The following is a 24,392-nucleotide window of genomic DNA, read 5'->3' on the forward strand; positions in this document are numbered from 1 at the left end:
AAACAAGTTTTGAAGTAAATTACTTTGTGAGCAAAAAAGGCATATGAAAGATTGGATCAACATGCAATAGTTACCCTGAACAAAAGCAGTGGCTATAAAATGCCTGCTAGCATTAGCAAGTAAGTTTCCTCTTTTAGAGTACAAGATTAAAATGCAATTCTTAAATTAAGGGATATGAAAATTTTAAATAGTTCATCAAGGCCAAATTATAACTGCTAAGAGAAATACACATGTTTCCCATCAAAGAACATATAAGTATTTATCCAACAAATTCAACTAAGAAACACAAAGTTGCAATTGTGACAGACCTTTACTGCTTCTGTATCCTTCCAGACATTCCCAGCTATGCCCAGAACAATGACAACCACTATTTGAAAAACAAATATTGCTCCAGTCAACTTGTCAATCATGGCATCTACAGCTGTTAGTTTTGGTTCAGGAATACCCCGACTCATACCCAACTTGGTTTCATTGCCTGGAAAAGAAAATAAAATACACAGAATAGATGATTCAACATTTGCTCTAACAAATCTCATTAATATCTCAGTGATAGATAGGGTTCAGGAATTGTTGAGCAAAAGAACTGTTGTGCAATCAAAAATTAATCATAAAAGTATCATGAGAAAAAGTCAGAAGCTGGTGAGTTAGGAAGAACCTTTTCATTTTTCTTGTTTAAGGCACAACTATGATATTTAAATTAAGCGTCAAACTACTCTTTTCTTCTTCTCTAGCCCCTTAAGTTTCCACTCTAGGAGAAGATTTCTCACTGAAGCTGGTAACACCCAAGCCAAACCGAAGACTACTAACAACAGGGTCCGAAGCTCTCTAGTCGTATCACAATGAATCAGAATGTGATTAGTTGATTCTTCACTATCTTTAAAAAAGCTACATTTGTTGACCATGGACCATCCCCTTTTCATTAATGTATCTAAAGTTAAGATCTTTCCCCAAACAGCTTCCCAAGCAAAAAAATGTGTTCTAAGAGGAGCACGGGATCCCCATATCTCTTTGGCTGGGAATATTAAATTATTCTCAGCCCTTAGAGAATTGTAATATGACTTTTTTTTTTTTTTGATCAGAAACGAAGAGAAATATATTAATAGAAGGAAAGATACATGAGAAAGAAAGAAAAAAGAAACAAAAGAAACCACAAGAAGGATGAGAGGTCCTTCCTACACAATCTGAACAACATTTTTAGCTAATGTTGAGAATTGTAATATGACTTAATACTGAATTTTCCCCTCTTATCATCTTTCCAGATTAAAGTGTCCACCTTTTCTTGCACTTTTGACCAAGGTGAAAATATCAGCTTTTACAAATATATCAGACATTTGATTTTATGGATATACCAAGATATATCAGGAAATATCGGTGGAAATTTTGACATAAAATATCGATGAGACAAAAATTGATGAAAACTCATGAAAATGTTGGGAATAGCTTCAAAAAAATGATATAAGAAATAATAATAGACATATTAAGGTTGTTTTGTTGAAGAAGTTAATATATATATTTGATATAATTTGTGATATTCAGCAATAATGTTCATAACTTGAAAGCATATTTTATACACATCTATTTAATTTGGATGTATTCGATGATATAAAAGAAATAATGATATATGTACAAGTATTTTTTATTAAAATGTTGATAATTTTATTTATTAATTTATATTTATTTTGTATTTAGTTATTATACAAAAGACATCATGATTAAAATTAATTTATTTATAATAATTTGATTCTAATTAATTTATGATATCTATATACACAAAAAATATATATTAATTTATAGACCTATAATTCATAATATGTATTTATATATACATGTGTATGAAATATTTATAATATAAATATACAAGTATTAGGATATTTATATATATATTGTTTATAATGTAATATATATATATATATATATATGTGTGTGTGTGTGTGTGTGTGTGTGTGTGTGAAATATTTATAATATTTTTTTTTTTATTGGAAACGACACAAAGATATATTGATAGAAAAAAGAAGTACAAGAAGAAGGATGAGAAATCCTCCCACCAAAGACAACTAAATTACAGGAAAATACACATAAACAAATGAACTCCCACTAAGGACCAATCCTTATGGAGTACACGCCGCTATCCAATCCAGTTGAATCACATTAAGGGGAGTCCCCTTAAATGCCTTGGAATAGAAAGCCCAAAGGGAAGCAAGGAAAACAATAGAGTCCCAAAGGAACTATGAATTTCTTGTTTTATCCTCGAAAATCCTTGCGTTTCTTTCCCACCACACAACCCGAATTAAAGCGATGCTCACAGCTTGCCACAAAACTATCCCTCTCTTAGAATTACCGAAGCCTTTAAATTTGATGAACATCATGTCATATATGCTCCTTGGGGGAACCCAATCCATCTTAGCTAACTGAAATAACCTGTGCCACAACCCAATCGTCAAGGGACAATGAAGAAAAAGATGATCTGCTGATTCCCCATGCTTCATGCACAGAATACAAATATCAAGACTAAGGGCTTTGTAGGGTCTTCTCACTTGTAACATGTCATTAGTATTCACCTTCTTGTGTGTCACTAACCAGACAAAGGACTTCACTTTGAAAGGAACTTGAGAATTCCAAACGAACTTTGAAGGAAAGTCCTGAGGAGATCCAGAAAATTAAGATAATGCTAAAAAAAAAAATTGACTGAAAAAATCCCTGAAGAAGATAATGGTCATAATCTGGCATCTGGGACTAAAGGAGAAAGATACAAATCATCAAGAGACTGCATGAGGCCTTCTTAGTCCTCAATCTCAGAATCTGACAAGTTACGGTGGAAATTCAAATTCCAAGAGAAAAGACAAGATGGACCGAGAACTGAAGAAATAGAAATGTTTTTATCCACAACTACTCTAAATAGTCTTGGATATTGGATTCCCAAAGGTTGGTCCCCCCACCACAAATCTTCCCAGAACCAAATTCTTTCCCTGTTTCCTACCACATACCGAGTAAACAAGGAAAACCCCTGAAAGACTTGTGCAATAGCCTTCCAAGGACAGCGATGTGACCATCTGACTAAAGTGTTAGCATCCCAACCATTAGAGTGAGAACCATAAATGCTTAAAATGACCTGATGCCAAAGAGTTGAACCCTCTCTAGGATACCTCCATAACCATTTCCCTAGAAGAGTGAGATTCCTCCAAGAAATATGTTTATATATTATGAAATATTTATAATATAAATATACAAGTATTAGGATATTTATATATACAATGTTTATAATGTAATATATATATATAAACATATGTCTATTAAACATCAAAAAGAAAGTTGGTTGGGTGGCACGACCATTCCTTTTCAAGGGTGAGGTACTGGGATCAAACCCTTGCCTCCACAAGCACTTAAAATTTAACTTTTTCAAGGTTGATTGCAACCCCACATCGGAATATAATAAACCCAAAAGGGGTATTTAACCTAAGGAGTGCTCTCTTGTGTCAAGCCCATGGAGCTATGCTGGGCTGGACATGCAGTGGCCAAAATGGGCTCACAATTGGGCTCAACAAGAAATTTTGGAAAAAATTAGAAAGTCAAAATCAATGACGTCACCAATTAATCAACATATGACCTGAAATATCGGGAAAACATCACTTTATCAACGATAAGTCATCAAAAAAATTGCCGATTTTGTGGAAATATTGTGCCATGAAAATATTTGCCCCACGTATCTGTCGAAGGCTGCTGATATCTGAAATTTTGATGATATATCACTGATATATTCTAACACTTTCATTCATGCTTTTAACAGAAAAATGTGCTCTAAAAAACGAGTCACCTCATTTAAATCCCAATATTGGAAGGGTCTTCTAAATTGAACCTTCCAACAGTCACCTATTCTCCCTTCCCTTTCCCTTAAGTGTGCAACTATAGCATTTTTGTGGGATACTATTCTGAAAAGTGTAAGGTAAACATCTTTCAACTTAAACTCCCTTACCCAACTGTCCCACCAGAATATTGTATGTCTACCATTTCCTCTTCAGATATTAGAACTCTTCCCACCCTTTCCTAATGTCTTTCCAAAGGCTCATCCTAAAAGGATCTCTCACCCCTCTAGTAGTCCAAACCCCCTCCACCTCCCCAAATTTTCCAAGAATGATCTTCCTCCACAAACTCTCCCTCTCTCAAGGGAAAATCTCACACCTTAAAATTTAGTCTAACATATGCATTTCATCATCAAGCCAAATATAATCCACTAAGAATTGGCAATTGATTCTTGTCATCCTGGTCTAGGAATCTCATATTGGCTAAAATGGGAATAGTGAAAGGAGGGAACAGCTGGTTCGGAGTTGGTTCAAAGTCTTTCAAATTGTTGTTGAGGTAAATGGATGCTTGAGTTGAAAAATCTTGGAGAGGGGCAGTGGCTTCTCTAGCTAAATTAGATTCAATGAGGTTAGTTTATCCTGGTTATTGGAAGGTGTGGAACCTTACTATACGGAGAAAGATGGAAAGAAGTTCTGTAAGGTATGGTATGGAGGAGGAAGGTCTTACAAATTGGAGCTCTAATGAGGCAAAGAGGTTTATTCAATATTTGATTAGCTCTATTAAGACCAAGAGGTTCACTCTGATTTCCCATAAGAAAGGGGTGTCCCTAGTGTGGTCCATTCTTGCCAAGAAGCTTCAGGATCTTGGAGTGGCCTCCTCCCCTAAGGTCTCAAGAAGTGCACTAGTGTCTAAGAGACCCTTGTAGGGGTGCATCAAGTAATTAATGCCTAAGAAAAGGTCCTTCGTAGATGCAATGGAAAACTCATGGAGTAGTGGACACAGTGTGGATTCAACTAGGAGTTAAGGAAGTGCAACATAGGGACGAGATACTAAAGCAATTCTTAGTGAGAAGATAGGGCAGTTTCCTAACTTCGTTTCAGATTTGCCCGATTTGAAGAGGTGCATTGCTAAGAACTAACATCTGAAAGGTGGTATGAGGTTATCTTTGCTATGGGTGCTTTCATCTTTTTTTCTTATTTTGAAGAAGCCTATAATGTGGAGTTGGTGTTTGTCAAAGGTCTAAGGAGGTATGAGAACAAGCTCTTGCATTTGGACAAATGAGTTCCAAAACTAGGGTGTTTTTGAAGCAAAGCATTTACAAAGGAAGGGTGAGTAAGAGTTGTGGTACTTCCACTGCATTTATGGTGTCGGGAGCAATATAGAAAGCTAAAGGATAGTTGCAATTGATTTGTGACAATAGACAAATATATCATCCAACAACGCAATTTGCAATGGACGAGAGTTTTGGTGAAATCAATGGAAGGAAGACATCCAGGACGTTACAGTTAGTGATAAGCATATCATGCTTTGCAATCCAACTTTGGTGGGAAGTCCCACCATGGATTCTCCCAGGTAGCTCCAAGGGTTAGTTGTAGCCGATTGGAAGAACGAGGAGATGTTGAGGGTGTCACAAGCTAAAGTGAGAGTGGGGGAACCATATATGTCAAAGATGGGCGGACATGGGACATGTCATCCTTTGATTGAAGGAGTAAAGGCAAGGATGTGGTGGCTTGTGTTAGCTTTAGAAAGGGTCTTTTAGGTGGATCAAACAAGGGGTGTAGGGTTGTAGTGCATGGGGGGTGGGGGTTGAAATTTTAGGCCAAGAATGCTTAATGGAGGCCTAAAGGGAGAGGATGGAGGCTGGTGGAAGGACTTTAGAAGTTGGTATGCTTTAAGGTGGGTTTGAGGGGGTTGTCTTGGAAGAGGCCCAATGTGAGAAAGAAATGGATAGTGTAATGGGCCAAGCCAAGAAAGGCCCATTGAAAGGATGGACAATGGAACCTTCAATCTTCAGATAGGCTAAAGGTTGGGCCAGCATTGTGTTGAATATAATGGGAGTAGGTCTAGTCTGGAGGAACGAGTAGGTAGAGTCCTTTTAAGCATAAATGGCACTAAGGCTCCATTTGTCTCTAAGATTCCCCTTCTAAGTGGGATGTTGAGCAAAGAGGGGAGTCCAATAGTATTGAGGAAGCGAAGATGTAATCCATGGTATTTTCTCCCCACAATCACCATCGAGGCAATCATGGTGGAAGCGACTACATTCCTAGGTTCTCTTCCTTTCTCTGTGATATCTTTAAGGAATAAAGTTCCATCATCTTCTTCTTTCTCTAAGTGTGAGTTCATTCTTAAGGGTTGCAATCCAAAGGGCCCGAGAAATGTGGCTTGGTGTTGCATCCCAAAGCAAGGACAAGGTCTCATAGGCAAGGAGTCGAAGACAAGGGCTTGTTGAGGACAGTTTTGGTGGATGGTTGACCAATGGAGTTCCCATAGTATGAGAATAGGTCATGTGAAGTCTTGGCAAATAAGGAGATTAGGAAAAATGGTTTGGTTTATGGGATGGCTATGGGGAAATTGGATGTGTTGGAAGATTGGTCCTTTAGTAGTTTGATTGCTTTCAATAATTGTCTAAGCATGTTGATGGAAGACTTCAAGGCAAAGATTTTAGCTCTCCTTAAAAAGGATGAATGCTAGAAAGGAGCAGAAAGGCTGGATGTTGGGAAAATGAGGAAAAATATAGTCTCATCGAAATATAAAAGGGAGTTAAAGAAGTTTGAATCCACAAATGAAGTTACAAATTATCTCTTGTAATGTTAGGGGGGTTGATGACAGTAACAAAAATAAGATTATAAAGTTTGTGATTGTTAATGACACCCTTTCCAGCATTTTTCAAAGCTCTAAGGGTTTGAGGTAAAGGGATCCTCTTTCTTCCTATATATTTGTGATAGCAATAAGGATTTTCAGTTGTCTTTCAAAGAGGGCTTGTCAGGAATTAAGGTCAGGGGGAGTGGTGGGGAGGGGAAGGAGATATCCTATTTGTTGTTTGCAAATGATACTCTTGTCTTTTATGGGCTTCTCAAGATTGAATGGTTCATTTAAGATAGTTGCTCATATTGTTTGAGGTAAAAATTAACATAGAAAAGAGTGAGTTGATTCCCGTTGGAAAGGTGGATAATGCAAAGAAGTTAGCCTATGAATTGGTGTTCAAGGTATGAGAGCTTTTGTCTACTTATATGGGGCTTCTACTCTGCGCTTTTTTTAAATCAGTAGCAATTTGGGATGGGATGGAAAAGCGGTTTTGTAAAAGGCCATCAATGTAGAAAAGCCAATATATTTTCAAAGGTAGAAGACTATTTTGATCAAGAAGACATTATCCGATTTGCCCATATATTTTTTTTCATAATTTAATATACCGAGGAAAGTCAAATTCAGGCTTGAGAAGATATAAAAAGATTTCCTTTGGGAAGGCAAAGCTTTTGATCAAAAACTTCATCTAGTGAAGTGGTCAACTATCTACATAAAGAAAAGAAAGGGGGATTTGACCATTAGATGTCTTTCTTGGTTTAATAAGGCTTTTTTGTGTAGATGGAGTTGGCAATACACATCTAAAAGGAGAGCTCTCTGGAGATAGATCATAAGTGGAAAATAAGGAGAGGAAAAAGGAGGGTAACAGAGTGATGGTCTTGTGATGTGAAAGATGAATATGGTGTTGGATTATACAAAGCTATTAGGAAGGATTAAAATACCTTTAATGGTAGAACTTCCTTTTTCGTGGAGAATGGGAGAAGTGTGAAATTGTGGAAGGATAGGTGACATGAGAATGAGCCATCATGTGTTTCTTTCTCATCTTTGCATGATTTAGCCTTATCAAAAGAGGCTTAGGCAGCAGATTTGCAAGACCATACAAGTAAGAGGGATCATTAGGACTCTTATTTCTCTAAACAATTAAATGATTGGGAGCTGGATAATGTACAACAATTCCTCTGTAAACTGTAAGGTAAGATGGTCAATAGAAAGGAGGATGACAAGGTGGAGCAGATGGATTTGAGAAATGATACTCATTTTTTGACAGTTGTTTAGTATCCACTCCATCTAAACCAAGTTTCTTCACATGGAAAGCTTTATGGGAAGAAATTGACTCTAGATCAACTTCAAAGAAGAGAGTGGTCGTTGGTTAACAAACGATTTTCACATAAAGTCAAAGAAAAATCTATTGATTACATTCTGCTTCATTGTGCCAAGACAAAGGCTCTTTACCAATTGCTCTTCTCCTTGTTTGGCATTTCTTAGGTGTCGTTTGTCACAATCTGAGAGACTCTTTTAAGGTGGACTGGATCCTTCATGGGAAGAAGATGTAAGAAGGTTTGGATAGTAGCTCCTTGGTGCATTTTTTGGAGGATTTGGAAAGAAATGAATTGAAGGTCATTCGAAAATAGGCAGTTTCACCATGTTTTAAAAAGCTTTTTCCTTAGTAATTTCTTCCTATGAGTAAAGTTGTACATACAAGTTTCAATGTCTTTAAGTAAGTTTGTTGATCAGTTGGGTTCTTTAAGGGAGGAAATTGTTTTTTATACTCTTCTCTTTTTTTATTGTACCTTGGCACAATCATATACATCATGTGTATCTTGGTCTGCGATCTTTTTGTGATTGTTTACAAAGTCATATTATTACCTATAAAAAAATTGGCAATTGAAATTAAATTTCTTTATGACCTTTTGCTTTGAAATTCTTGAAACTTCAATGAGTAATATCTTTTCACACTTATATTGGACGACATTGAAGCAATTCAGTGCACCAAAATCAGTTTGGCACTAAAAAAATTTTAAAACTTAAGGACATCTAGTGTGATTTTGTTAAATAACTTTTTGTTTTTCTATGTTTTCTAATTGTGAAAAGCATAATAAATAATGATAATTATGCCTTACATTTTCAGGGATATGTCTTGCCTTATGGCAAAACAAAAAGGCTTTCCTCTCTCTCCTAATAAAAAAATAAAATTTAAACTAAATAAATAAAATTATGATTCAAGGATACCCACATCGTCTAACAAGACATATAAGGGAACATTTCTCCAAAATTTCTTTAGTAATTAAAGATTTCCACTTGCACAAACTTTGCATTTTGGGTTTCTTTCTCAATTTTGCTTCTTATCTAACATCAACCATACCCATGAATCTAGTATAGAAATTAAAATGGAGAACTTGATTCAGATCAATGCCAACCTGATCCCAAAACAAACAGGTTAGAATCAAACATGCACCAAACCAAACCCAGGTTATGAAAATCCCACCCCACATCCAGTTGAACCTGATTATATATCCTAACTACACACCAACAGGGAGCAGGGCAGTGCAAGTAGGCTGATGAGATGGACATCCATAAATAATAGGGCAACCACTAAATAATTATAACCACCCAAGAATGATAAGATGGAATACGCCTAGTCCAAGCCCAAGCTGAATTTAAAGTTCCTACACCAAGCCTGGATATAAAAGAATACATGAAAATCCCAAATTAGTCCCAATAAGGCAAGTAAGGCAGGCTATTGATGCCATCTCTAATTAGCTTCAAGATTGAACATTTTCCCTCCCATTATCAATATATGATGTGATCAATTTTTTTCCCAACTGCACAATATGTTTTGTAGCTTAACTATCCATTGAGAACCATTTTTTCTCTCTTTTTCTATTTTTGTTGAATTCTTCCTCTATCTCAACTCCTTTAGATAAATTACTGCTCTCAACAAGCCAAAAAAAGAGACAAAAAATAGAAAAAGCAAAGATTCTAAAGGCACACAGTAAATAAACAAGTATGATACATCCATATGACCTTTTATTAAAAGAGAACTTGCCTGTATAAACAGCAACCCCACAAACCCACTCTGTATTCCGCAAGTAGCAGGACTGAAGAATTGTGTTTTTTATGGTTAAAGGACACAAATCATTATCGATGAACGGAGGGAACAAACGCAGATTTGCATCAAATCTTCTAATGTCCTTATCTGGAATGGGACACTCAATAACACCCTGTCCAGGAAAGAAATAATGTAACAATATAATAATATCAAAGAGAAAATGCCACAAAATCTTCCATCCATGATAAGATATAATATTAGATCACCTTCATTTTGTGCAATAGCTCAAAATCTATGCCCATACAAGCAGAAGGTATAACCCTCGTCTTAAGATCAGTTTCACCATCTAGGGCAGCTGTCTGTAAAATAAGTCACATTATTAGAGTCACTGAAATTTTGGAAAACAAGGATCATTGTCCCAATAAAATATCAACATCCTTCACAACATAAAATATTAAGGCTCTAATTGGCTCCCATGAGATCCATGGGGTTATCCAAACTGCTGATTCTCATGGAAGTTTGAATTCGCTTAGAAGTTTAAAGGAAACAATTTTTGAAAAGAAACAGGGAAAGGACCCTAATAGTTTTGCACTCTGACAGGATTCAACAACTTTTGCACAACTTAGATACAAGATAAGTGTAAAAAAATTGCTACTTTTTCCTTCTATCCTCCACAATATCATTCCAACCAAAATAGAAACTAAGGATTATTAAATTATGGATTAAACACACAACATCAGGACAGGGGGGAATTCTGGTTCAGTACAGCCTGTGGCCCATTTGGTGAACTTCAGAGAGTCATGAATGCACCAGCAGCCTGAAGGTCTTGATAAGCAAAATCTTGGTTAATATCAAAGAAGCACCAAATCCATATAATCCCACAGGTACACACTACATCTACTCCACTTAAAGCACTTCTTGACTAATAATGATTTTATAAAATAGGAAAGATGTACTATTTATATGTGCACATTTTCAGGAGGTGTATCATGGTGGAAACTTGGACTCATGCACTTACAGACAAGCAATGTGAGAAATTCCTCCTATATGTGAAGGATCTCTGATATAGGATACTAGACAAAAAAAAATATATAGGGGAAAGAATCAAAGAAATAGAAGTAGAAGAGAAATTTCAAAGAATTACAAATATTACTAATTGAAGTCCTTTTTAAGTATTTAACATCACTAAACGTATATACAGCATAGTTTTAAATAGTGCAAGGAGCAAAAGTCTGTTATGGCCCAAGTGCAAGGCGCAAGGCGCAACACAAAGTGCATGCCTGAGCAAAATGAACTGCAACTTAGGATGCATGTCAATTTTATAAAATATGATTCTGAATCCAAGCCAACCAATAAAAAATTTAAGATTCCAAACATAAAAGAAACATTCAATAAAAACAAGAATGGAATTATATAAATTTCAATATAAAGTTGGAAATTTCAAGAATAAAAGTGTTTAAAAACAAAAAGTAAAGTAGACAAGGTACGCCTCTCCAACAAAGTGCATGCCTTGGCCAATGAGTCACTATAACTAAGGAATGAATGTGCCTTGAGCCTAGGCATGCCTAAAGTGTGCCTTTAAAAACTATAATATTTTTTTTTTTTTTTTGATAAGTAAATGAGATATGCATTAAAAAGGCTAATCGCCACAAAGCATACAGGGAGTATACAAAATGGCAAACGCCTCAAAAAGAGAAAAGGACCAAAGAGAACAACCTCCCCTTAAGTGGAAGCTATCCACTCCAAAAAACCTATAAGGGAGACATACTCCTCACCTAAATACACTTTGGCCCAATTCCACAAATTACAGACAAAAGAATTCTTTAGTTTCTGAATATTCAACTCACCCCCCCTAAAGGCTAACCTATTCCTCTCCTTCCAAACCGTCCAAAAAATACATAACGGAATGGATTTCCAAATCTGTTTCCTTTTCTTCCCTACGAATGAGCCCCTCCAAGAGATAAGAGTCTCCTTTACAGTTTCTGGGAGGACCCACTTAACATCTATCAACCCAAAAATAATGTCCCATAGGGCTCTAGTCACTATACAGTGTAAAAGAATATGATTTACATTCTCTTCTGCACAACCACACAAAAACTATAATATATAGATAGCTAATCCTAACTTTAGTAAGAAACTAATTTTAATAATCCTAACCCTAATAAAACTTTATCACTTCTAATCAAAAAAATAAAACTTTATCACTAAATAATAATAACACTAAAATAAACAATAAAATAAAATATTACCACTTCCTATATTTATGCCTAACATAAGTGCATAATTTGATATCTCCAGCAATCTCCCACCAAGCAAGCAACCAAAACTAACAAGTCTCTAAACATGCATATCTTATGGGACCTTGAGTAAGAAAACTAAGGAGAGTTTAACATTGCCTTTACATTATTGACAAGGAAGAGGAAGCCAATTCAAATAGAGAACACCACCAAAGAATCCCCAAGACAAATTGTAGAGAAAGAGGTAAACCCTCACATGCATTACATCAACTGAACAAAAACTTGAACCCAAAAGGCAGTGCTCTACATCAAACAAGGATGCTATAAACAGATTCACAACACCTTAAAGACAAACAAGAAGTTCAAAGGACCTGCCATGTCTCTATGCCAATCAGAATAATACACAGAGTTGCATATTTACCTCCACATAGCAAACACCTTGTGGATCAGAGGTGCCAATTAAAACAAGATCACATGGCACTTCTTCATTCTCACGAAGCCAGACTACATTACCAACACAAATATCCTGTGCTTGAATCTGCAGGTGAATATCACCAATATGAGGAACTGGAATTAAAATAGTTGTTCCACTAAAATTAAGTAATAAGAAACGGTTTTCACCTAAGTAAAGAGATTATGTTAGACGAAAATGAGTTGAACACGCTAGAAAAAATTAACTCATGACAAGTATAATGTAGTTTCCTTTTTTTTTTTTTTTGATGAGTAACGAGTATAATGTAGTTTTTATTGACAAGTATAGTGTAGTTTCTATTGACAAGTATAATGTAGTCTCTATTGACAACCAGCTTTATTTTTCAGCATTTTTGTTTCATTGATCCCTATTTCACCCACAATTTCCAAGTAAATGAATCTGTCATTGACCATCCATTTTGATTTGGAATCACTATGGATAATAATTTGACTCCTGAACCAGATAAAAACTTGATTAGAAAGAAACTTCCTCAATAATATCACCCAACCATTCATTATAAACATAAAGTAGCTCCTCAAATATAAAATAGCTTCTCAAACACCATACAAGAATCACCCATTTATGCCCCTAGAGAATAAGAAGAATAGGTGAATTTGAAAAAGACCAAATGCTACAGTTCCTTATGGGATGAGCTCGCAAATTCCAAGTTTGAAAAGAGAGTTTGTTGGTTTTCCTCTTCCCTGGAAAGAGAATTTGCTGATGTTGGTTCTTTTATGGCTTTTTCAGTGAACTCTTGTTGTAAAACATCTTTTTGGGCGTTGGGGACTCTCCTGCAACCAGAGCCTTTCTCTTGTTGCTCAAGTCCCATCACTTATCAAATTAATGATAATGATAACAATGACAATGACCATGATGATTAAACATCCTCATATGACCCTTTTCCATTTTTCATGGCCCCCTCTGGGGCATATTCATGAAGTTGGAACTCAAAGCCTGCCTTCAACAAGAGGAGAGGTAGACCTCTCCAACTTGGCTGGTTCATGTGGCATACTACCTCATTATTCTGTTGCTTCATACCAACAACATAATAAATTTTTTAATTCGATAGCACAATAAACTGATATAGCATGTGTCCAATTATTACCAAGAACTCAAATCAAAATCCATTCAATAGCAGCTCTTAGGTTGCAATATTTAACTAACCATATGCATTTATTATATCCAGGTTTTCTCACAGTCAAAACCATTCAACAACAACAAAAATTGATAAACTCCCACATGGGCATTTCCATTAGTCAGCATTAACCTGTGAATTTTGAGAAACTATGGGATAATAAATTAAACACTCGGTAAATCACCCACTTGATGATTTGGCAAGAAATAAAATTAAATATCCTTCTATCAAAATTTGAAAAATAAACAGCAACATGAACCACAAAAGAAGAGAATCAAGAAAATTTATGTTCCCTTACATGTTTCTTGATGCCCTGCCTTACAACCCAAACTTCTTTCTCATTTGCCTTTTTATCAGAGAGATATCTATTGTAATCATCCCATGCCTCTTTTGTTGCAGAGACTGCAAATATGAAAATAAGGGGACCCCATGTACTGGCAGGATTTACCGGTGTAATAAGAGGCCATAGTTGAAGGCAAGCAATTAACAAAAAGTACTGGTTCATGAACCGGCTGGAAACACAAGAGATAATTTGTTAGAAAAAAGATCGGAAAGAAAAAAGAAAACATCTGAGAAACATATACCAGATAAGTAACTTTCAAAACATAGAAGTAATACATCCTTGGGTTTGTGTTATTATATAATTAATATGTTAATCCAGGATGTTTGCCTTGGGAAAGGACTTTGACACGATACAAAAAAGGAGACAAAAATAAGAATAGCCCATGTCATAAAAATCAAAATAGGAGCAGTAGTCATCCAACTAATCATATCAGATGCAAATCTCTGAAACCAAAACAGCATACAAATTTCTTATAGAACAACAGTGTTAAAGAAGTGTCTTGGAATGAAGTACATCAGAACATGCCCAAAGCAATGGTATGAAGAGTCAATTATAGATTTTGCAAAGTAGCTTTATGACACAAAATTAGTGACCATGACTCATAAGGCAAATAGAAATATGCAATAATCATATTGAGTGGAGAACACACCTCCATGTGTGAAGGAATGAACAATATCCGTATTCTAAAAACTCATCTCTGTATTCCCTGATTAAAATTGATTGCTACATGGTACTGTGAAGATTGTCCTATTATTTGAATCAATATTATTCAGAAAAAATATTCCCCTCTCCAAGCATCAATTGCTCTTATCTTTCCAACATATGAAGGAAGTATTTTGCTCTTTGCATGTGAAACAAATCCACCAAGTTCAGTGAACCACTCACATCAGACCAGATCAGTATTAAAAGAAAAGATTTTGGAACACAACACAGATGGTACCTTTTACTGGATTAGGCTCATTAGTTTTAACCATCATATAGGTTTCTCTAATTTAAACTAGAGGCCCCTGACATGCAATGCATGTGTACTTTACACGGTTCTCCTCTTTCTTTCTCTATCCATCTCACTAGGGGCAAAATTTATGACAAGTGAGACTCATCCCTTTCTGAGTCACTCAGCCACATGTAAGTTTTGTAGTTAAAGAGGTACCCACTCCCCTTCTATCTACTACTACATTTTCCCATGTACTGACTAAGGATTCATTTAATTAGTATCTTGACAGTACTTTCTTGTTTCTGAAAACAGAAATTGCACTGCTTTCAACTCTTAAAAGCAAGAAATGTACTTCTAAAATGCCATCCAAACAGTACCAACTTATCAAGGTCCTTTTTGCCATGATTTGACAAAACTTTAGTGACACTTTCAATAAATAGAAGCCACAGGTCCCTAATATAATAATATAGATGATTTTCAACTCTTTTTACACCACTTGAACAACTAAATTGAAATTGAATTATTGAAAGCATCGCATTAGTGTAGGATTTTCTACATGTGATCTAACCAACGGGACTTATCAGATAGAGTGTCAATCCTTTGCTTTATTCCTAAGTGGTATTGGGTGTATGCATAATAATGTAGAGAAAATGGAATTGGCATTTTAACTGTTCAGGTATGTTTCTGGCTTTAAAAAAATGTAATATTTATTAGATGATCACATAATTAGTAGCACAATTTATGACCTGAAAATACATATAAAATTTAAAGCATAATCCAAGGATCACCTGAACTGTTCCCATAAATTTTTTGGGAGAAAATTCAATAAAGTATATTTTCTGTTTGATATTCGGTTGTCACAGTAAAGTTCTTGAGATAATTCATCATCGTTGATGTAAACATAGCGCTTCATTCTTGAGTTAGAAGCACATGATCATGCTTGACATACTCTTTCCAAGTCAGTGTAGAGCTTAACAATATTTAGAAACCCCACCCCAGGTGGAATCAAGCTCAAAAAGTATTATATCCTGCAAAAGAAGAAAAATAGGAAATAAGATCTTGAACATACAAAATATAACACACAGCCATAAAACACCCAACCACACAAATAACAATATAAAGACACAAAGGGAACACAAGTTCAAAAGTAGTAGTCCCAATGTGCAATTTGTTAGGTGAGTGTTCATCCAACAACAAAAGCAGCATGCCCACATGTGTGTACATGTTCAGTGCCCAAGGACCTCCTTGTTATTTTTAGATACCTATAACCAGTATGAACATATCAGACTGGTTGAGCATGTGCATGATGCATGGTTATAGAACTGAGATTAGTATTTCAGTAAGATGATCCAAAATCCCATATGTCATGAAGAATGAACATTTTTATTGGCAATTTGGAAAAACGAAAGGATAGTGAGAAGGAAAAACCTTCCAACACTATCAAGCATCTCTTGCCTCCCAATGTATATCCTTCAAACAACACTTTGCAGAAACCAACTCCTTGCATATGCATGCACATACACACATAAACTCTGTTGCATAAGGGAAACCATATATTAAAATTTTGAAACATGTGCTTAGTAGAACCCAAACGGATATCTTGAAAGATATTTGATGCATTTCATATGTGCAAGGAACATGTTAATACCTTCCCTGAAATTCAACTAGCCTTAAATTTAATACAAATTTTCAATGAAGAATTAGGTGTTTGGAAAGGGTAATCAATACAATCTATTTTCTGAATGTGACAGTTAAGTCAGGCAAACTCAAAATGTTAAATTCATTTTCATTTCCAACATTTTCTCAGCTACCCAACAGAGCTGAGCTCAAATGGGGAGTAGTCGATCCCATTTCATGATTTTCATTAAGGGTATAGTCATTGCACTCCTTGGAAGTTTTCCACAGTTTTGAACTCAATCACAACTGTCACAGTCTTGTTTAATGTTGGTTCATTTCAATTCCAATGAGAAAATCCAAATGAAGAAAATAAATTAAACTTCATAATCTCGCATTTCTCCTCATTTGGAACCCGAGAGCACTATATACTTCATAAAACTCAGGCTAAGAGAACTATTTAGCCCCCTTAATACATCACTGGAATTATTTTTCTTTCTTTTCTATTTTCTCAGCGTCTAAAACAAAAAATCACCCCAAATCAGAACACAAACAATCCGATTTTGAATTTAAATCATTACATTTATATTCAAATAATAATAAAACCATCAAATTCATTGTAATGGGTTTCCTGCGATGGAACTGCAAGGCTCCTAAAGAACTCACACACGTTAATTCTAGGGTGTTACACGATATTTTGTCAAAATACGGATCAAATTGTAAACTATGCAGCTAATTCCGAGATCAATCGCAAGGAATTTCAAAACCCATCAAAGAAAGCATTAGTTTCCCTCGATCGAACGAAACCCATCGGAATTCCATTGAAATGGTTGGAAAGAAATCAATTCATTTTCTACACAAATTTGTCTGTCAACTGATCAAAATGTCGAAATTTTGACCGTTGACCTTTCGTGCAATGATTTTGAGGAGTTCACAGCTGTTCGAGGATCGTACCTTTCCTTCTCTGCTTCTTCTCTCCTGCTTCTCCGCTCTCTGCCTCTCTCACTTCGATGGTGGAAGAAGAGGAGCAGTGATTACCTACTTTCGCTTGTAGTGTTCACTTATGAGGATGCGCTAATCACCGTTGGATTAGCTGAATATCCCTCCACTGCGATGATTAAAGACTTTGAGACGTACGTTTCTGTCTGTGCAGTTCGTTAGGTTCACAGGTTAATGGGCTGGACTTAGAAGGATGTCCCAAGAATCATTAGAGCCCGGCCCAAGTTCATTCTCCTCAATAATGTGGTGATTGGTAATGGGAAACTTTGATTACTAGTACATTATACGCCTCTCTTAGCTTCATTTTTTAGCATTAACTTCAAATTTTGGCATATTAAAATTAAACATAAAAAAAACATTATTATTTGATCGAGCATCGGAGGTACATACCACAGTACAAATTACTTATCAAATTAACATAATTACAAAAGTTTCATTCCAATTATTCTGAAGACAATTTTATATCGATTACAATACAATTTCATAATACATGAAATAAGACACTCAATAGTCAATACCAACTCACACCTACTATTTTGAGACGAGTCTATGATCAACTATCCACGATCTCTTATACCCATAATCTCAAGATCTTAACCGAAAAATCCTCGAATCAACCTATGAAAGTTAATGACTAATAAGTAAAGAGATTGTTTTTTGTATTAAGATTTAGAGTGTTTCAACAAGCACCATCAATAATCTTCCTACCTAATTTATGGTTTGTTTAAATGTGGCCAAATTACCTTTCACACATATCATCTTATGGGCTTGAAGTCGGGCAAGGGCCTAAGATCACATCTTTGTCATGGGCTTGAGGCTGGCCCGGGCCCATTACCAGTGTGATGTCAAAAAAAAAAGAATCGCCTTTAAAAATAAACTGTCCTTTTAAATATAAATACAAACTTTTTAGGAAAAAATAGTTTTAACGCACTAATATAAAAATAATCATAAAATATAAACCCTCTAAAAATAATATAAGTTTCATATGCTCATTGATCAAATGTATTATATAAAATGGTCAAAGGTAGTACCTGATCAAAGTTAGTACATTTACCATAAAATGTATAAAATACTAATTATTTTTAAATATTTAATTGAAATTTGTATTTTATAGACTTGAGTTCCTATTTTATGATTTTTTTTTCATATGACTGTATGGAACCGCCACACTTAATTAAAATATGATCTCATAAAAAGGATCTTTAAAATGGAATTGGATCGAATTTTATGCTATGTTTGGTTTTATGAAACTTAAAAAGGAAAAGAAAATAAAGAAGAAAAATAAATATAACAAATAAATTTTTAAGTGAATAAATGATTTTTTATACCCCTATTTTAAACTCATTTAAGTTATTTTAATTACTCCATATAACAATTAAATAATTTAAAATACATAAATTTCTAAATAAATATAATTATATTTGATTTTTTTTATTATATTTTTCATATTAAATAGAAAATATGAAAAAATAATAATTTTCATTAACTTTTTTTTTCTTTGTACTTTTTGGAATTAAACATAACCTTAGTATTAGCATTAGACTCTGATCGAGAAAAATTAAAATATCTAATCTAGTTTAGATAATGGTATAAAAATTGAGAAATATTGTCTCATTTTATAAAATTTTAATTTAATTTTTGAATATCAATCCCCAAACCATACAATAATAATATCTCATATATTTAAAACACATTGTTTTAGAAAAATTAACGTGGGTTTTAAGTGGGCTAGTGATCACATTGACTACTAACTCCACACTCAAATCATTGAAAATGGAACACAACCCATCTAGAATCATGGCTCATCCTTACCCTTCACAAATGGTAAAACACACCCCATTATTATATATAGAGAAATTCAAAAAGTAAAACCCTACTAATTTTGAATTCTCCATCTATGTGTTAGGGTGGTTATATTGACTCTAGTTACCAAAAATCATTGACATTTATTTTTTCAAAAGGAGAATCATCATTCATCACTTGCCAAGAAAGAGCTCAATGGAAAAATTGTAGAGATGGCAAAATTATGTAGCCCATTATGTATACAAACTTGACCACTACCCACTACCTACTATAGTTGAATTAAATATTTTTACTAGATTTGGTGGTCCCCATGGGCGATATTGTTTTTCATTCATTGGTAAAATTTTGGACAATGTTTTGAGAAAATTATATTACTATTATTATTGTTATTATTTTAAATGATATCAGACGTGAGCTATACTCAAATATGAAATAATCATGTTATTATAATTTATTGAAAATAAATATAAAAATTTATCAAATTTAAACATATGCACATTGTAATATCAAATAAAACCCACTTTTATATCACATGTAACAGGATATTTATCATATAGGTCTCTTTATCTATTTTAATGAAAAAATGTAAAAGAAAAAGTTTATTTTCTTTCTAAAAACCAATTAAGGATTGACTAATGATGTGTTTGGTAAAACTTAATAATTTAAGTCGATTTTAAGTTAAACTATATTTAAGTTATTGATTTACAACTTATTATTACATTATTACATTAAATTGATATATTTATTATCACAAATTATAATCAGAGCAAAAAATGTCGAATAATAATGAAAGTTGTGGAATAGAAAAAAGAGTGTGGAGGTAACTATGATAAATAAGGGTAAAAAAAATAAAATGAAGATGTGAACTTCAAAACGAGTTAATTGTTTTTACTTATTATTTAAAGTTTTTTACTTTAAGTCATACCATTAAGTTATTTTACCAAACATACTTAATTTACTTAATAACTTAAATCAAGTTATTAAGTAATTTTAAGTTGTTAAGTTGGTTTATCAAACACCTACTAAGGTGGTCTTTGATAAAACTTAATACTTATTTATTAATAGCTTAAGTTTACTTTAAGTTAAATTATACTTAAGTTGTTGATTTAAAACTTATTACTTAATTTTTACAATTAACATATTTATCATTATAAATTATAATTATAACAAAAAAGATTGAGTAACAATGGAGATTGTAAAATAATAAAAGAAATTATTGAGGTAATTAAGACAAACGGAGATAAAACGATAAAATGAATATATGAATTTAAGAATGAGTTAATTATTTTTCTTTATTACTTAAAATTATTTTTCACTTAAAATTATTTTATCGAACATACTTAATTAATTAATGGCTTAAATTGATATATTTATTATCACAAATTATAATCAGAGCAAAAAATGTCGAATAATAATGAAAGTTGTGGAATAGAAAAAAGAGTGTGGAGGTAACTATGATAAATAAGGGTAAAAAAAATAAAATGAAGATGTGAACTTCAAAACGAGTTAATTGTTTTTACTTATTATTTAAAGTTTTTTACTTTAAGTCATACCATTAAGTTATTTTACCAAACATACTTAATTTACTTAATAACTTAAATCAAGTTATTAAGTAATTTTAAGTTGTTAAGTTGGTTTATCAAACACCTACTAAGGTGGTCTTTGATAAAACTTAATACTTATTTATTAATAGCTTAAGTTTACTTTAAGTTAAATTATACTTAAGTTGTTGATTTAAAACTTATTACTTAATTTTTACAATTAACATATTTATCCTTATAAATTATAATTATAACAAAAAAGATTGAGTAACAATGGAGATTGTAAAATAATAAAAGAAATTATTGAGGTAATTAAGACAAACGGAGATAAAACGATAAAATGAATATATGAATTTAAGAATGAGTTAATTATTTTTCTTTATTACTTAAAATTATTTTTCACTTAAAATTATTTTATCGAACATACTTAATTAATTAATGGCTTAAATTAAGTTATTAAATTACCTTAAATTATTAAGTTGATTTATCAAACATCCATAAAACATAGATGAAAATAAAATAAAAATAAATGGATAATATTGTTAGTTTACCTATAATCTTTAATAGAATTATAAATAATTATATAGATTTTATTTTATTACTATGTGGTACGGGTTAAATTGTTTTTTAATTTAAATGAGAATTTGAAAAAAAATTATTTAAATTAAAAAATTATTTTAACTAAATGAGGTAGGTAAAAAACTACTTAGGTGTCAAATTATCAGTCGGTTTACCAATTCAAAGTGTTTTATTAAATGATTAAATAATCGGAGAATCGTTTTGAAAAAGAAATTTTAAAACATAAAAAATAAAAAATAAATAAATAAAGGCGTGCCCACAACCATAAAATTACGTCTGTATGACATTTTTATATTACCTTAAAATACATTTGATAGTTCCTGGAAATCCACCACGTGATGCAATCACTCTCTTTCTAGAATGGATCACGTTGGTCCCCACACCTTTTAAAGGTGGCGGTGTGTTAGCAGCCGCACACACCCAAACTTTCCTCTACTTCACGGTAACCTTCCATTATTGACATGTGTCCCACGATGCCCCAGCCACCACCCTCTGGGCGGCCCCCACCACTTACCTCTCCAACCCGGCGGCGCGGCGCTACGCGTCACCCTTCCTAACGGCCTTTTAGCGCCGTACGCATCTCTCACGTTACACGTCCTTCTATGTTCTTGAGTTGTCCGCCGAACGCCTCATTCTCACGCGCTTTTTTCCCCTAGTGGTCTATGCCTCTTTGAAATTATAAATAAAGATGAATTTTTTTATGTTACAAAATAAAATTTTCATAACCGTATTTCAAAAAATATTAACGTTTTTTTTTAAGGAAAAAAAGGCGATATACAGAATTTATTAAGCAAATATATCAATTTTTTTCTTTCCATTTTAGTCAAATTTTAAATATATTTTAATATTTAAAAGCACAAATTAAAACTATAAATTAATTTTTATTTCATTTTAAATTTTAATTAATGAGATATTTTCAAAATAAGTAGAATCTCGTAGTGTGAAATTCATACTAATTTTCAGTATTCGCGAGAGTAGACCCAAAAGTAAAACTCATCCATTAAATGATTATTTTTTATTTATTTATTTATTTAAAATTTTGGAGTAATTAAAGGGGTAAGGCGGCAAGCCCGGATAAGTAGCAGTGCCAAATTTTCTCCACGAATTCCGGCGACGAAAGACACGGTCCTGCCGAAAGCCGCCGCGACAGCTCTTAAGCGGGTCCCACGGCTGTCGGCTACCACCCTCGTCTCACCTTCCTTGGCAACCGATTAAACTTCGGAATTATTAAAGAGTTGGACGGCTGAAAAATAAAAAAGTACACGTGCCGTCCAACTTAATCATTTACGTGTAGTGGAGCGTCAACACGTAATTCTTGTGGGACCGCGGTTCAATGCTCCTCACTTAGGCCGTAATCCGCGTAACCGCGTTGTTTACTTTGTCCCCTCCTCACTCGATGTCCTTCTTCCACCTGTACAGTAAATTAAAACCTTAATTTTCAATTATTGTTTTCCTCGTAATCGGCAAGTTCTAGGGCCCCATTTTATCGCGCCCGACCAAGCATCGGCGGTCCGTGCTTTAACCCCATTGGGTTTGATTTAATTAGTGATTAGTTGAATATTAATTTAAGATAAACTTATGGAATGCACCTCATTTTTCCTATAACAAATTATACTAAGATCACAATCAATATGGTTTATCTACCAACTCAGGTTTATGCGGGAGTTGAACCTACTAAAAGATAATAATCTTTGAATCTAAGAGAAGGCTTTGCTTCTCTTTTTATATTTTCCTCTTTCCCCTCGGACTTTATTATTGGAGGTGGAACACTCTAGACATGTTCGAGCACTTTTGTTGAAAATTACATTGGTAAAACTATGTAGAAGGCATGCGCAAGGAGATAAATATTATGTTGCACGCATTACTCCAACCATTGGTGTTGTTTATGGGAATCCAAACATAAAAGTCTGACTTGTTCTCACCCTATTTATGTTCCTAAAAAATGTCATGGCTGTTATGATTAATAACTAATTTTCTCTTTAAGGATATAATTAAAACACATGTCATTTATTGGATGGTTATTGTTTAAACATCAAAAGAATTTTTATCGTGTTCTTTAAGGATACAAGAAAATTATAATCGTATTCTTGAGAACATGGATGAACTCGTTTTCTTGAAAATAAGGATGAACTTGCATTTGCGAGAACATGGATGAACTCATGTTCATGAAAACATGAGAATATGATCGTACATGTTCATTCATTTTACTCGCGTTGTTAATTAATTTTGGTAATATGAATGAACATAAAAGATATTTGTTTTTAGCTGAAGATCACCTACATGCCAAAGCACAACTTATGTATAATAATTCATTAGACTATTACCGGACATTCACAATAGTAATATCCCAACATTTGGAGAACAAACACCCTAAGCATATGCTCACGCATAAGCACAAGCTCTTAGCATGTCATGTACTTTGTAAAATTTTCAAAATCCACAGAGGAAGATTTGATAACACTTAAACAGAGAGGGTCATACTATCCTTAGAAGGTAATGCCCTAGCAACTCTTAAACAAATAGGGTTGTTTTATCCTTAGAAGGGTTCAAAAGTTCATAAAAGAAGGTTATGCTTCCCAAACCAAATGAGTCGTGCAACCCATAAGGCTATGTACTCCTCAAATTGTTTCTTTAAAGAATCACAAGTGAGGTCATGCTACTCCCAAAGTCAAGAGATATAATGTCACCATGAAATAATTAGTTGATAAAAACATAGTGAATATCAAAATATTTTTTATAAATAGGATATATATATATATATATTCTACATATGACCACCGAAATGCCACGATAGGAAAAAGATGGCATTAAAGGTACCTAATAAATTTTATTACAATCTAACTCGACTAAGTATTGATTGTTTATACTGAATACCGTTTAGGTTGATCTAATAGAACACTTATCTATTTAGCTTAAAATAAATTTACGAAATATATGTTTCTCCTAAAACAAACTAATGTTAGATATGCTCAAATTCAAATCCATCCATCCATGAGCAATGTCTAGCCTACAAAAGGATTGTCAATATCTTTTTCTTGTCCACAATGACAAAACAAAACTAGCAAAAAGGAAAATGAAAAATACAC

At 33.6% G+C, this 24,392-nt stretch overlaps 1 protein-coding gene across 4 annotated transcripts in view; it reads right to left on the reverse strand.

The window, feature by feature from the left end:
• Window positions 1-17,442, reverse strand: part of LOC117926292 (phospholipid-transporting ATPase 2) — a 36,568-nt gene extending 19,126 nt beyond the window's left edge. For 3 of the 4 annotated variants that reach the window (XM_034845377.1, XM_034845379.1, XM_034845380.1), the window contains exons 1-7: window positions 17,339-17,442; window positions 15,559-15,798; window positions 13,792-14,005; window positions 12,308-12,424; window positions 9,916-10,008; window positions 9,647-9,821; window positions 309-475 (exon numbers count right to left, since the gene is read on the reverse strand). In XM_034845377.1, coding sequence (XP_034701268.1) covers window positions 309-475; window positions 9,647-9,821; window positions 9,916-10,008; window positions 12,308-12,424; window positions 13,792-14,005; window positions 15,559-15,683 — 891 coding nt within the window. In that variant the 5' untranslated portion in view covers window positions 15,684-15,798; window positions 17,339-17,442. Of the gene's footprint in view, window positions 1-308; window positions 476-9,646; window positions 9,822-9,915; window positions 10,009-12,307; window positions 12,425-13,791; window positions 14,006-15,558; window positions 15,799-16,198; window positions 16,303-17,338 lie in introns of all 4 variants that reach the window. The other variant, XM_034845378.1, reaches the window with a different exon arrangement.
• Between the last annotated feature and the right edge of the window lie 6,950 nt (window positions 17,443-24,392).

This window comes from Vitis riparia, chromosome 12 (genome assembly GCF_004353265.1).
Source record: "Vitis riparia cultivar Riparia Gloire de Montpellier isolate 1030 chromosome 12, EGFV_Vit.rip_1.0, whole genome shotgun sequence".
Taxonomy (NCBI): domain Eukaryota; kingdom Viridiplantae; phylum Streptophyta; class Magnoliopsida; order Vitales; family Vitaceae; genus Vitis; species Vitis riparia.